The sequence below is a fragment of the Misgurnus anguillicaudatus genome, chromosome 12 (assembly GCF_027580225.2).
Source record: "Misgurnus anguillicaudatus chromosome 12, ASM2758022v2, whole genome shotgun sequence".
Taxonomy (NCBI): Eukaryota; Metazoa; Chordata; class Actinopteri; order Cypriniformes; family Cobitidae; genus Misgurnus; species Misgurnus anguillicaudatus.
Window position 1 is genome coordinate 27,787,251 of NC_073348.2, and position 15,499 is coordinate 27,802,749.

The 15,499-nt window shown below is 38.1% G+C and overlaps 1 protein-coding gene across 3 annotated transcripts in view; it reads left to right on the top strand.

Moving 5' to 3' along the window:
- f9b (coagulation factor IXb) overlaps nucleotides 1-15,499 on the top strand; it is an 18,054-nt gene continuing 2,555 nt past the window's right edge. Inside the window, exons 1-8 of one of the 3 annotated variants that reach the window (XM_055208438.2) lie at nucleotides 1-168; nucleotides 719-888; nucleotides 974-998; nucleotides 1,121-1,234; nucleotides 1,604-1,741; nucleotides 3,374-3,645; nucleotides 3,822-3,945; nucleotides 4,770-5,813. In XM_055208438.2, coding sequence (XP_055064413.2) covers nucleotides 102-168; nucleotides 719-888; nucleotides 974-998; nucleotides 1,121-1,234; nucleotides 1,604-1,741; nucleotides 3,374-3,645; nucleotides 3,822-3,945; nucleotides 4,770-5,365 — 1,506 coding nt within the window. In that variant the 5' untranslated portion in view covers nucleotides 1-101 and the 3' untranslated portion in view covers nucleotides 5,366-5,813. Of the gene's footprint in view, nucleotides 169-718; nucleotides 889-973; nucleotides 999-1,120; nucleotides 1,235-1,603; nucleotides 1,742-3,373; nucleotides 3,646-3,821; nucleotides 3,946-4,769; nucleotides 5,814-10,881; nucleotides 11,042-11,729; nucleotides 11,900-11,985; nucleotides 12,011-12,132; nucleotides 12,247-12,593; nucleotides 12,729-13,586; nucleotides 13,859-14,037; nucleotides 14,162-15,499 lie in introns of those variants that run through there. The other 2 variants (XM_073874274.1, XM_055208439.2) reach the window with 2 other exon arrangements.

The window sequence follows — 15,499 nt, forward strand, 5'->3', positions numbered from 1 at the left end:
ACACACACACACACATGAAGTGCAAACACATTTGTCCTGAACTTTGGAGCAGATCAAGAAGGTATTTTAGACTGTTGAGAAAGATTAACATTTGAAGGAAAATGGAGAAAATATCTCTTATTGTTTTAATATGTGTTTTGCTGTGTGAAAGCTGGTTCGCTTCTGGAGGTATGTAAACAGTGATTAATCATAGCCTATGTAAAGTCTTTCATATCATATCTAATTCACATATTTCATGGAAATGTTGGTTTTAACACACTTAAGAACTATAATTTTTTTTAATTTTAATTGAGTCGATGTATTCTGTCAGAAATTTTAGATGCAATATGTTGTCAAAATGTTTGAATCTGATTGGAAGCATTTACTTTGTTATGTTGTAATTGAGAACACAACCTTTTGTGTAACATCAGTCCTGCAGATGTTAAAGGTTGTGGCTGCAACAGCAAAAATTAAAAATAATAAACTAGCCTAACTTTACTTAATACTATTGTTGTATTTGAAGTATATGGCAAGACCATTGGGCAATTCTGTCTGTTTCTGGAATTTTTAAGTTAAAAAATGAGGTTTCTGTGTGTGTAGTGGTTGCTTCTAGTCGCGTTCATGAGTATACTGTAAAACAAGTAGCATTTTAAGAGTGTACAACGCTCAACGCTATTAAGAAATTATAATACATCTGCATCCAAAAAAAGACATTGGTGTTTGTGATTTCTCTGTGTAGCTTCTGTGTTTCTACCGAGGGAGCAAGCGGACTCTCTACTGAAGAGACAGAAACGCTATAACACAGGAGGGTTTGAAGAAATGATGAAAGATAACCTGGAGAGGGAATGTGTTGAAGAACGCTGTACTTTTGAGGAGGCAAGAGAAGTCTTTGAGGACCAGGAAAAAACTGTGAGTAGCCAAAACACATGTCAATCTTTACAAATGATTTTAAGTACATTTTTTGTAAGTAAGAGTTATTTTTTCTTTAATACAGATGAAATTTTGGATCGGTTATATAGGTAAGCACAAATATTTGTTTCTATATCTCTCAGACACTCTTATTTCTCTATCAAATGTCTGGTGATGATTGAATGTCTGCACAAGTATACATGATGATGACATAATGATCATTGCCCATCAGATGAAGACCAGTGCCAGTCATCACCCTGTCTGAATGGTGGAATATGTGATGATGGTGTGAATAGTTACAGCTGCTGGTGTCCACCTCGCTTTACTGGGAAGAACTGTGAGATAGGTAAGATCAATGATGGTAACGTTGAGCTATTTGTATGATTTATTTTGAGTAATGGTAATTTTTTATATATTTTTATATTATCACAATTTAAATTATAGTTTAGCTAATCTATTATCAAGTATGCCAAATTATACAGTGTATAGGTTTGGTAACACTTCACAATAAGAATGGTTAGCTAATGCATTTACTAAGGTTAACAGATACAACCTTATTGTAAGGTGTTACCATGAGTTTTGTTTTATAGTTATTTTATACGAAAGAATAATTATGTATATACATTTTCAGGATATACTTAACCTTTTTAGTGCATTGGTGTTTTTTCTCTCTGATGAAACCATATTTTGTATTTTATGGGTCACTCTGGTGCAGAAATGACAAAGCAGTGTCATGTAAATAACGGAGGCTGCATGCATTTATGCTTTATGGATAAAATCAATGGAGCGGTGCATTGTGACTGTGCTGATGGTTACAAACTGGCCTTGGACGGCAGGACCTGTGAACCTACAGGTACTAAATCCATATACACTTTGTACATGTTATCTAGACTAGGGCCCCTAATGTCAGCGTAGATAAATCCCTTCACTAACTGTAATAAAACCAATATCAAGTGAGACTCTATGGAACTATCATGACCAAATCAAGATGAAGGGGTTAATCTTACCTTTAAAGTTGGATATTAAATGTGTTCTCTGTGTCACACCACAGAAAAATGTGTTAAGTACCCAGCCAAATGTGAATGAGCAAATAAAATACATTTTTAAATCTTGGAAAAATAGACCGGATTCACTGATCTCAAACACTGGGTGCGTGTCTGCTGTCTGCGCTACAACCACGGCCACTCGCGGGAAACCTGCCTGTATCTTTCAAATACCGTTTGCGAATGTGTTAGGGGCGGGGCCATGCTCCAGTGCGTCATCGAGCCCCTATTTAACCCCGCCCAAATAATCCTGAACATAGAAATGTGGGAAAACCTTTTTAATGTTGTAACTCCAAAATTTAGTACCACATAGTTTCATGTTTTAGCAATACATTTGTACATTTATAATAACTATCCAGTCCTTCCAGAAGTTTGTTGCGGGCAAAAATCCTTGATCTTGCGGCATGTTTTCTTGAAAAATGCAATTGAATATGTGGGATATTTATGCAATTTTATCCAATGAAATTGCGAGAACTTGCAAAAACTGTTTTCAGCTTTTGGAGCATAATCATGTTACTTCATAACGTTCCCATTACAACAGGGGCATGGCTGCGCTTGTGTGAGGTAAATACAAAATTTTTCAACTTTCTGCTAAGATATATGTGATTTTTGCTACGAAAATGTGGCGGTTATGAAATTATGCAAGCCCTGCACATATTTTGTGGACAGAAATCTGCAATTTATGCTGCAAAAATGCGGCGTATTTGAAAAAATGCGTCCCCCACATAAATATGCGGACTTCGGCCGATTATACAATAAATCATGCGATCGCATAATCGCGTTTTTCTAGGGGGGACTGACCATAGATATGTATAATAAAGGCTAGATGTCTCGCCCGCGGTGCTGGCCAATTGAGTGGAACGCCTGCATTTGGTGGCCATCTTACCACAGGGCGATCGCTCACTCATGGCATTGTGTTTTAATGGTGCAGGTACTTTTAAATGACCATAACTTGCTTAATTTTCTACAGATTTTCAAACGGTTTGGTTTGTTATAAACGTCAAAGATGTACCTATGACACTGCATACTTAATACAAAAAAAAATTTCATGAAACATGTTAACGCATCCAGAATTACAGCCATGTTAATAACGTTGGTAAGAAACCAAACCATTTGAAAATCGGTAGAAAATTGAGCAAGTTATGGTCATTTAAAAGTACCTGCACCATTAAAACACAATGCTACGAGTAAGCGAGCACCCTGTGGTAAGATGGCCGCCAGGTGATGACGTTAGAGGCTCTGCCGTAACACATCTAGCCTTTATTATACATATCTATGAGACTGACTATCTGACTTTACACAGACTTTAAACACACTGATAAAAATTTAGATATTTAAATATTTCTACCACAATTTGTGTTTTTCAGCCAGCAAACTTATTTAAAATATATTTGTGTAGTTGTATTAGATCTGGCTTTCAGTTACACCTTATGTCTTTATAGGGCCGTACCCATGTGGACTCCTTGGAAAGACTATTGCTGAATCTCTCAACACAAGGGCCCTTATCAGTGCTGAGGATGGAAATCAGATTCACTCAGTCGATCATGTCAATACAACAGAGCTCAACACAACAGAGAGCAGTCCCGCAGATACCGTTCATAATGCTACACTGCAAAATATTTATCCCACTTTACCTACTGCCACAAATAAAACGAATAATGACCAGCGCATTGTTGGAGGCCATGAAGTGATTCCAGGAGAGATTCCATGGCAGGTAAAAAAATTATATGTTGTATAAGCAAACCTCTCATATTCTCCAGGTGCATTAGAGTAAATTGTATGTTTTACCTTCTCTGGGGTGTGGACATTAAAATTAAAGCCACCCTCTGAAACCTTTAATCTTTGAGGAGCACATGTGCAGCCTGGTTTATGTCTCTGTCCTGTTGGCAGGTGATTTTTATAAACAAGTTGACTAAAGTTGCTTTCTGCGGTGGATCTCTCCTGAATAAAGAGTGGATCATTACAGCTGCACACTGTGTTGAGGGAAAGATCGGAACTTTCATCGTTAGAGCAGGTAAGATGGCCTGTATTACAGCATAATGACCAGTGGCGGCCAGCGGTGACTTCTCTTCCGAGGGGGCGCAAATTCGAAATATGTGTTTGTTGCGTCATGAACCATGTGCATCATGCGTCATGTCAAAATATGTGCCTGCTGCATACCTGCCGAAAGGGTTTATGATAAAAGAGACGCTCGCGTTCACAAAATACTCGCAAGACACTTACCTAACACTACACTTTGATTACACATGAGATTAAGCGAGTATCTTGCAAACGTGAGCGTTTCCTTCAAAGCGTCTGCAGCAGACACATATTTTGACATGACGAGCCACACACATGTTGGGCTTAACTCTTTCCCCGCCATTGACAAACTCGTCAATTAAGAGAAAACGCTTCCCTGCCAATGACGAGAAATTTCCGGCTTTACGCAATACTGCTATTATCCACAAGGTGGGCACTTAGCAACATATAAAACCCAGCAGTAATGCCTCACGTGAAAGAGAAAGCACTCTGTGTATGTATTAAGATCGCTCTGAATCTGATCTCTATCAAAAGTCCTTCACAAAAATAGAATTATCTAATTTTTTGCTCAAAATTGGGTGTTTTTAAAGAAACCTGCCTATGAAAAACGCTGGCGCTATCTGGCAACTTTTTTAAAAACGCTGGCGGGGAAAGAGTTAATATGCATTGTGACGAGCTTTGCATCGTGCGCCCTCGAAAAAGACGTCACCAGCCGATGGCCACCACTGATAACAACAAAGTGAAAAAGATTTAACAGCAAGAACACAATGTCACACACATAGTAAATTACACCTATATTGGCATGTTGTATTTCTTAAGGAGAACATGACATCACGAAGAACGAAGGAAAAGAGAGTGATCATAACATAGCTGAGTATCACATTCACCCACATTACAACTCTCAACGGAGTCTCTACAATCACGACATCGCCCTATTGAAGCTCAAGACGCCTGTCACATTCTCAGATTACGCCCTGCCCATCTGCCTGGGCTCCAAAGATTTCACAGAGAGCCTACTTAAGAGCGCACAAAACTCTTTGGTGAGCGGCTGGAGAAGGGTGAAATCTGGAGGGATCGAATCCAACACCCTCCAAAAGATGGAGGTTCCCTATGTGGAGAGGACAGAGTGCAAAAGTAGCAGCACTTACACCATTTCCCGCTTCATGTTCTGTGCTGGATACAAAACTGTACGCAAGGATTCATGCCAAGGCGACAGCGGTGGACCCCATGCTACCCGTTATCAAAACACATGGTTTCTGACAGGCATCATTAGCTGGGGGGAGGGATGTGCCCAAGAAGGAAAGTACGGCGTCTATACCCGTATCTCTAGATATATGCTCTGGATAAGCAACACTACCGGGATCAGAACAGGAGACTTGTCCAATAATGATAACCAGAGCTTCTCCCATATGTGAAATTTAATTAAGCTAACTAAATTAACAACAATATAGAGTGGAAATAGATATGGCTGATTTGCAATGAGTATTAGGCAACAGCAGCAAACACATCTGTGTACATATAGTACGTAAATACAGTTGTTGCAATGAATCAGACGTCAAAGGCTGTTCTGTACAGATTGCCGATATTTACTAGGTTTCATTCATTTAATAACAGCATTGTCACAACCAAGAAAAATATAATTTTTCATCTTCGACGTTGTGCTTTTACATCTAATGAAATTATTTTTGAACATCATATAGGCCTACCTCAAATCAAAATGAGATCACTTTTGTCTTATTAATTCATTCTGTACATATTATACACCAGATGCACATTGCTTTAAGAAATACACAATGTTCAATCAAACCACAATTTTTCTTCTATTGTGTCACATCCCCTTCTAATAAAATGAGAAGACACGCATGCAAATGTGTTTATATTTCTTATTGATGCTAAACAGTAAAAACATTTTTTGACATCAAACTCAGTATTCTTTGAATTGTTAACATAGTTACATGCAGATGTAAGTGTGAAAGGAAACAAGTCCAGAAAGAAAAATAATGGAATGGACAAGCTGTGTGTGTGTTGTCCCAGAGTCAACATTAGGGGTGGAACGGTACACAGAAGTCCCCGTTCGGTTCGTACCTCGGTTCAGGTGCCACGGTTCGATTCACTTTCGGTACAATGTAGGGAAAAGCAAAACAAAAATGAAGAAGGCATTTTTTTAGTACTTAAGCTAATCTTAAAAACATAGATGTCCTTATCAGTGTTATTTTGAGATGTCATGAATATGAACTGAAATGCATTTAACATACTATCTCGTATTCAAAAATGTATACCACTTTAAGGGGCGGTTTCCCGGACCAGGATTAGCTTAATCCAGGACTAAGCCTTAGTTTAATTAGGAAATATGACTAGTTTTAACAAACATGCCTTACTAAAAACATTACCTGTGTGCATTTTGAGGTAAAACAAAGGGCACTGTTGTATTTTAAGATATGTCAGTGCAAGTTGTTTTCAGTTTGGAGAGCTCTTAAAAGTTGTTAAGTCTAGGACTAGTCTAATCCCTGTCCGGGAAACCACCCCTATGTAATCTTGTACTCATCTTTCATACAAATATGGGTTCAAATGTATTACAAGTGTTACCTAAATACATTTGAAAATTACATTTTGGCCTTATTTCATATTAATGTACTAAAGAACAAAAAAATAGGCTTGTAGGATGAATTAATAGGCGTGTACGACTAAACGAGGCGCTGCAAGAAACGACAAGTGGATGACGTCAGAGAAACGTGTGAGCGATTTGAAATCAGCCTCCTTCGCAAGATTTCTCGCGGTACTCTGACGCTGATGGCGCTGCGTAAAGTTGAGCACACTTTACAAAAGCAGCTGAACTCGACAGTGAACTGCGCCTCGTCCATTAATTGTATATTAGCAGGACAATTTATCTCCTACTTCTCAGCGTGAGAAATACAAAGTGTGGCATGTGAGCGTGTGAACTGACTGAAATGCGGGTGTCTCAAGGTGAATGCGTGAGACTTGAGAGCCCCGATTAGATGTATTTCCACTCACATACCTAACAACTGCTGAACAACGCCGACGCACAGTCCTCGTCTTTTCCACCACTCTCTCGCCTGTACTATTGTAACTGACTGGAAAACTGAAGTTTTGCCAAACTTGCGATCTTAAAGAGGCTGGCGGAGCGTCTTGTGGAACACCACTTGCCATCCTCGCTATCGCTGCTCACTAACTGACTGACCGGCGTCGACCTGACAAAAAACTGCAGAGTGCCAGAATGTAGACGGGCTCTGATAGAGCGCATACATAGGCGGAGCTCGGCTGCATCGGCGCCAATCAGAGCTTCAGGGCTGAAGCGGGGCAACAGATTAGCTTTCCATAAAGAACCCGCGTATCCAACAGTAGTTCCGCATTACATTAATTATTTTGCACGCAAGTTTTTTTTATTTTCATACCGTGTATTCTCCGTTTAAATTCATGCACCGAACCGTGACCCCCGTACCGATTCGGTTCGAAACGAATACATGTAGCCTACCGTTCCACCCCTGGTCAACACTAATGTTTTGTTTTTAACACATTCATTCTAATAGTGAATTGTTCTTGATGAAAATATGCATTACATTCATTTTTAAAAGATTTTTAAAAAGTTCTTGTTTTGTCATTTACCCAACTATTGAGGTCACGTTGGAAAGCCCAATCACCACATGATGCATGACGTTGGTCACCGCTAGTGATGCAGTCAGATTTTTTAGGGGTTGACAAACATGTATGAAAAATCAATGATTACTTTCTGCAGGCCGATTTCATGCAGTGATTCAGCCCAGCTTTCAACCATTTAATCACTCCTTATATCCAAGATTAGTTAATAATAGCAGAACCATAAACTGAATTAAAACTGGATAAACTTATTTACCATCAATGTATTCACTCACTCTTAAAATGTTGTGTTATTTCAACCAATGATTGTGTCAAATATAGATATTTTAAACTAAATATATATTTACCCAAACATGCAATAACCCAACATTTTGTGTAGAATATTTATTTATTATGCAAAATTTTGCCACAACGTTTGTTACATTTTCCTATCTAACCACTATAAATTATGTAGTTTATACTGCCACAAAAACTGTGTTACATAAAAGGGTCAATTCAAGTCAAAGTCAGTGCTACTGTGAGATGGTTGAATATTAGCTCTATAAATGTTTAAACTTAAAATTGTTTTAAACCAGACATGTCTGAGTCTTTACATATTTTGTATGAGACACTGCCATGCAAAATGTATAGTTGTGTTAGGAAATTGATTTTGACTTGCCATAGATCACCATTGTTTATTTTAAAGAAAATAAAATACCATGTATGCATTTTTTTACATTTCCGTTGTTTTCTTGCAACTTCTTTATTTTGACTTAATATAAAATATTCCTTTAATTTTTAATGGTCTGTCATGGACCCAGTACCACATATGAGATACTGTTTGAAAGCTTAGACTCTCTACTTTCTGCAGATATGCATCACTTTGAGATATGTTTTACTGTAAGAAAGTTATTTACACTTAATTTACACTATCACCCCCCCACAATTTTTATATGATTTAATATTCACGTATTTCATATTTTTCAAGTATGACAAACATGGGCAAGTCTTATATCAAATGAAAGCTCTCATTCTCAGGAATAAGGCTACATCGTTATTTTTGTTCTATTTTCATCACATATCAAAGAATCGTCGAATAAATAATGAGGTAAAAATCGTCTTTTGTAAACATATGGGAAACTTGAGTGTGAGCTGCCTCAGATATCACAGATAGCCACAAATGCTACACCATCTTTTCTCTTAGGTCCTACTCTAAACAATGAGTCCATTCACAGCATTTTCTTTGGTTGTGTGCATGAATAATCCCTTGCTATTTATTATATGTGCAAAACAAAAAATTAATATTTATATGAAAAATGTATTTTCGGACACTTCAGTAAAATGAGAATAACTTTTGAATGTGACATGCTAAAGAGATCTTTTTTTGGGGTGTTTACCGTCTGCTGCTGGTAACAACCAGAACTGTCTGCAGTCTGCTAGAGCACCCAAAACCAGAGTTATTCACTTTCAAAGACAGTGTTTACAAAATAAAAAAGACAATTTGGTGTTTCATCATATGAAAAACAACATAAATAACAATTTTTGTCACAAACAGCAGATTTTTATGTAACTTCAAAGGGTTTTCTGCAAAATTATATAAAGATTTATTCCACTGTATGCGGTTATGGGAGCACTTCAAATATTTTTAGGAGGAAATAAAATACAAAAAGGGTATTATTCCTTCCTTCAGTTGGAGTAAAATAACTTTTGCATTTATTATGATCCTTTTTCCTCTGTAAGCTGGCAATAGCTGGAATCAAACAAATCTGTCTGCAGGTTTTGTTACCACTCAGGGCCAGAGTTATACAATTTTAAATACAGAGTTTAAAAAAAAAAAACATCAAAAAGCGCCTATTTATTTTTGTGTTTATTAGAGGACTGACAACACATACAACCATGTAAAACACAACAGTGTTTTATGAAATTTCAAAAGGTTTCCTGTAAAATGATACCAAACTTTTGTACAGTATGTGCACCTCGCATGTGGATATGGGAAGCTTTTGAAATTGGTTAGGCCAAATCCAGGCGAAAATCCCCAAAATAGCCTCAGAGTTTTTAGTTAACAGCTGTAGAGAAGACGGCAGCATAAATCAGCTCAGTTTTGTCAATATTTGCTGGGTTCCAAGTCTAAACAGCTGTGTGTCACTCTGAGTTTTCTGACTCATTCAATGTCATTCATGACTGTAGGTGTTGCACGTAAGTCTATATATCTGTGCAAATATTGTCCACTTTGCTAATTCATAAAATGTACAAGGTCAGAAAATACAAACTTTAAAGGGACATTCCACTTTTTAAAAAAATACTCATTTTCCAGCTCCCCTAGGGTTAAACATTTGATTTTTACCGTTTTGGAATCCATTCAGCTGATCTATGGGTCTGGCGCTACCACTTTTAGCATAGCTTAGCACAATCCATTAAATCTGATCAGACCATTAGCATTGTGCTAAAAAATAACCAGAGTTTTGATATTTTTCCTATTAAAAACTTGACTCTTCTGTAGTTAGTTAAATCTAAGACTGACAAAAAAAAATAAAGTTGCCTTAGTAACTTTCAATGGCAGAGAACTATTTTCAGGCACTGCATAATATCACTACGCCTGCTGCAGCCATGTTACATCAGCAAAGTCACTGATTATAACACCAGAATGAGAGTATAGTCCTAGCCATATCTGCATAGACAATTGCAATTTTTAATTTTCTGTCGGTCTTAGTACACCACGTCAACCCGTAACTACGTGATACGTTTAGCGTGATGCTAATGGTCTAATCAGATTCAATGAATTGTGCTAAGCTAGACTAAAAGTGGTAGCGCCAGACCCGGAGATCAGCTGAATGGATTCCAAAAAGGTAAAAAACAAATGTTTTACTCTAGGGGAGCTGGAAAATGAGTATATATTTTTTAAAAAGTGAAATGTCCCTTTAAACAAAACACTGTACAACACAAAAAATAAAACACTTCAAAAATCTTCATATATGAGAAACAATTATTGTCTGGAAGCACAAGAATCAACAAACACAGTCCTGGAGATTCAGACACACACACACACACACACACACACACACACACAGACACACGCACACACGCACACACACACACGCACACACACGCACACACACACACACACACACACACACACACACACACACACACACACACACACGCATGTTGGTGTATGTGGTTTACGGGGACATCTCCATAGACGCAATGCATTTTATACTGTCCAAACTTTTATAGCATAATAAACATGTCATTATACACTATTCATGTCCTTGTAAACAACACACACACACACACACACACACACACACAGGATGACATATCTGTTTGCATAAAGTGCAAACACATTTGTCCTGAACTTTGGAGCAGATCAAGAAGGTATTTTAGACTGTTGAGAAAGATTAACATTTGAAGGAAAATCAGCTCAGAGAAAATGGAGAAAATATCTCTTATTGTTTTAATATGCGTTTTGCTGTGTGAAAGCTGGTTTGCTTTTGGAGGTATGTAAACAATGATTTATCATAGTCCATGTAGAGTTTTTTTATATCTAATCAACAATTTACATATTTCAGGGAAATGACGGTTTTAACACACTTAAGAACAATTTTTTTAGTTTAAGCGAGTCGATGTATTGTGTCAGAAAAGAAAAAACATCGATGGGATTTTAACTGAGTTGTCCAAATGTTTTGAAGGTCTTGTGCAGTAAAGCAGAATCTGATTGGAAGCATTTACTTTCTTATGTTGTAATTGAGAACGCAACCTTTTGTGTAACATCAGTCCTGCAGATGTTAAAAGGTTGTGGTTGCACCACAATAAAAAAAAATAATAATAAACTAGCCTAACTTAACTTAAAACTATTTTTATATTTGAATTATATGGTCAGTAAAAAATTGGAAAGGCTGTTCAAGCTGTTTCTGGAATTTTTAGGTTAAATAATGAGGTCCCTGTGTGCGTCCATGAGTATATTGTAAAACAAGTATTTATACGTTGTGTTGCGTACTCGCCTCTGTTCCCCCCTGACAAAGCATAGCCTAAATCCCCAGCCCTGACTAAAAATCTTTTTTTTATGGCATTGTTTAGCAATTGGTTTAGCATTTTAAGAGTGTACCAACCCTCAACGCTATTAAGAAATTATAATACATCTGCATCCAAAAAAGAGACATTGGTGTTTGTGATTTCTCTGTGTAGCTTCTGTGTTTCTACCGAGAGAGCAAGCGGGCTCTCTACTGAAGAGACAGAAACGCTATAACACGGGTGTATTTGAAGAAGCGATGAAAGATAACCTGGAGAGGGAATGTGTTGAAGAACGCTGTACTTTTGAGGAGGCAAGAGAAGTCTTTGAGGACAATGAAAAAACTGTGAGTAGCCAAAACACATGTCAATCTTTACAAATGCTTTTAAGTACATTTTTTTGTAAGTAAGAGTTCTTTTTTCTTTAATACAGATGAAATTTTGGATCGGTTATATAGGTAAGCACAAATATTTGTTTCTATATCTCTCAGACACTCTTATTTCTCTATCAAATGTCTGGTGATGATTGAATGTCTGCACAAGTATAAGTGATGATGACATAATGATCATTGCCCATCAGATGAAGACCAGTGCCAGTCATCACCCTGTCTGAATGGTGGGAAATGTGATGATGGGATGAATAGTTACACCTGCTGGTGTCCACCTCGCTTTACTGGGAAGAACTGTGAGATAGGTAAGATCAATGATGGTAACGTTGAGCTATTTGTATGATTTATTTTGAATAATGGTAATTTTTTATATATTTTTATATTATCACAATTTAAATTATAGTTTAGCTAGTTAAATCTATTATCAAGTATGCCAAATTATACAGTGTAGGTTTGGTAATGTATATCATGTTAGCTAATGCATTTACTAAGGGTAACAAATAGAACCTTATTGTAAGGTGTTATCATGTTTTATAATTATTTTATAAGATAGAATAATTCTTTTTAGCATATACTTAACCTTTTTAGTGCATTGGTGTTTTTTCTCTCTGATGAAACCACATTTTGTATTTTATGGGTCACTCTGGTGCAGAAATAGCAAAGCAGTGTCATGTAAATAACGGAGGCTGCATGCATTTATGCTTTGTGGATAAAATCTATGGAGCATTGTGTGACTGTGCTGATGGTTACAAACTGGCCTTGGACGGCAGGACCTGTGAACCTACAGGTACTAAATCCATATACACTTTGTACATGTTATCTAGACTAGGGCCCCTAATGTCAGCGTAGATAAATCCCTTCACTAACTGTAATAAAACCAATATCAAGTGAGGGTCTATCAGGGTTCCTTTGAGTCCTTGAAAGTTTTTGTATCTGGGGGAAAAATCAAGGCCTGGGAAGTTTTTGAAAATATACATACATAGATGCAGGTCATTGAAAGAGCTCTATTTTATGCAAGAAGTGTCATGGGAAAAAAATCCATATTATTCCCTGTGTAGTGTAGGATAATATCATAACAATTCTAGACTTTTTAACTGTTCGCTTTAAATGCTTATATTATGCGAATGTTGATTCATACCAAAATGCTTTTTTGCATAGTTGTGTTTGACACATGAAAACATCTCGGGTTACGTAACTGTTGTTCCCTGAGAAGGGAACGAGATGCTGCGTCTCCCTTGCCATACCTACTGCGTCCCTGTAACGCCGTCTTTGGCAACATTTTAGATAGCAATATTTCAGATAGCGTCACCCTTTCTTTGTCGTTAAGCCTCACCATTGGTTGAATTTGATATACACATTCAGACGCACTTACCTTTGATGGCGTCCCCAAATTGTCGGGAGGGACACTCGAAAGGGAACTGTAACAATGTATCTCTAAAGGCAACACGATGTAACCTTGCTCTCACTTGAAATGTGTCCCCATATTTAGTCCTTGAATTTGAGGGTATTGGACCTGGAAAGTCCTTGAAAGTCCTTACCTTTAATTGTATATTAAATGTGTTCTTGAAAAATGTGAATATATTTGTACATATATTTGCGTCGTTGTATTAGATCTGGCTTTCAGTTACACCTTATGTCTTTGTAGGGCCGTACCCATGTGGACTCCTTGGAAAGGATATCGCTGAATCTCTCAACACAAGGGCCCTTATCAGTGCTGAGGATAGAAATCAGATTCACTCAGTCGATGATGTCAATACAACAGAGCTCAACACAACAGAGAGCAGTCCCGCAGATACCGTTCATAATGCTACACTGCTAAATATTTATCCCACTTTACCTACTGCCACAAATAAAACGAATAATGACCAGCGCATTGTTGGAGGCCATGAAGTGATTCCAGGAGAGATTCCATGGCAGGTAAAAAACGATATGTTGTCTATATAAGCAAACCTCTCATATTCTCCAGGTGCATTAGAATAAATTGTATGTTTTACCTTCTCTGGGATGTGGACATTAAAATTAAAGCCACCTTCTGAAACCTTTAATCTTTGAGGAGCACATGTGCAGCCTGGTTTATGTCTCTGTCCTGTTGGCAGGTGATTTTTATAAACAAGTTGACTAAAGTTGCTTTCTGCGGTGGATCTCTCCTGAATAAAGAGTGGATCATTACAGCTGCCCACTGTGTTGAGGGAAAGATCGGAACTTTCATCATTAGAGCAGGTAAGATGACCTGTATTACAGCATAATGACCAGTGGCGGCCGGTGACTTCTCTTCTAATTGGCACGAATTCAAAATATGTGTTACGAGTGTCGTGTGTGGCTCATCATCTCAATATATGTGTTTGTTGCGTCATGTGAACCATGTGCATCATGCGTCATGTCAAAATATGTGCCTGCTGCACACACGTCAAATGGTTTAAGATAAAATAGACATTCGCGTTCACAAAATACTCACAAGACACTAACTTAACTTTGACTACACATGAGATTAAGCGAGTATCTGGTAAACGTGAGCGTTTTTTTTAATCATAAACACCTTCGAAGCATCTGCAGCAGACACACATTTTGACATGACACGTGACGCGCATAAGTTTACATGTTGGCCCTGTCCCAAATGGCGCACTTCGTGTGGACTTTCGGTCTTGTGGCCTTAAATCGCATTCTCGCTTAGTCTACGAGTCCGTAGGGTGTCCCATCTGTCATTTTTACGCTTTGAAGTGTGCTCATCAGCGCCTCCTTTGCCCCCTTGATGCGGTCTTCAGCGAAGCCCGCACTGCAGCAGGCTTCGCGCACTTTGCCAACCCAGAAGTCCTTGCGAAAGGGTAATCAGACCAATCACCTATTTCCGGTGTGATGCTCGAGTCTGTCCCAAAATACGACTCCGGTGCACCCACGTGGACTCGCATGAAGGGTCCCTAAAGTCTGGACTTCATGATGTCATCAAAGTGTGGATTCTGAGGAGGACCACAAGTCCGGAGTGTGCCATTTGGGACAGGGCCGATGTGCCACACACATCAGGCTTAATACATGTTGTGACGAGCTTCACATCGTGCGCCCTCGAAAATGACGTCAGCGGCCGCCACTGATAACAACAAAGTGATGTCCTACATTGTAGCACGTTATTATTTTTTATTATTGAAAATTACTCACAATGGCTGCATAGGTGCACTGGAACAGTCCTTCCTAAAATGCATTAAACTTTCGTTTACAAAGAGGTGAAACTCACCGAGTGGTCAGGGGTGTTCACTGATATGCTCACACAAAAAAAGATGCTTTCCAACAGGTGTTTTACCGTTCGTTGTAAACTTGTGGACCTATTTTTCCAAACGCCTCACACCCGAATATTCTTCCGCCGAGAGCTTGAATAATAGACACTCTAGCCCAGTTGGTGCCGATAATCCGCCTTTGCCAATTGCAAAAATACAAACAAAGTTCCCGGCGCGGAGTAATACCGAACCTCACAGCACAACAAGTCAATGGAGTTGGCAAAAACTACAATAAAACCTGTTGGAAAGCATCTTTTGCAGTGATTTTTGTGTGAGCATATCAGTGAACACC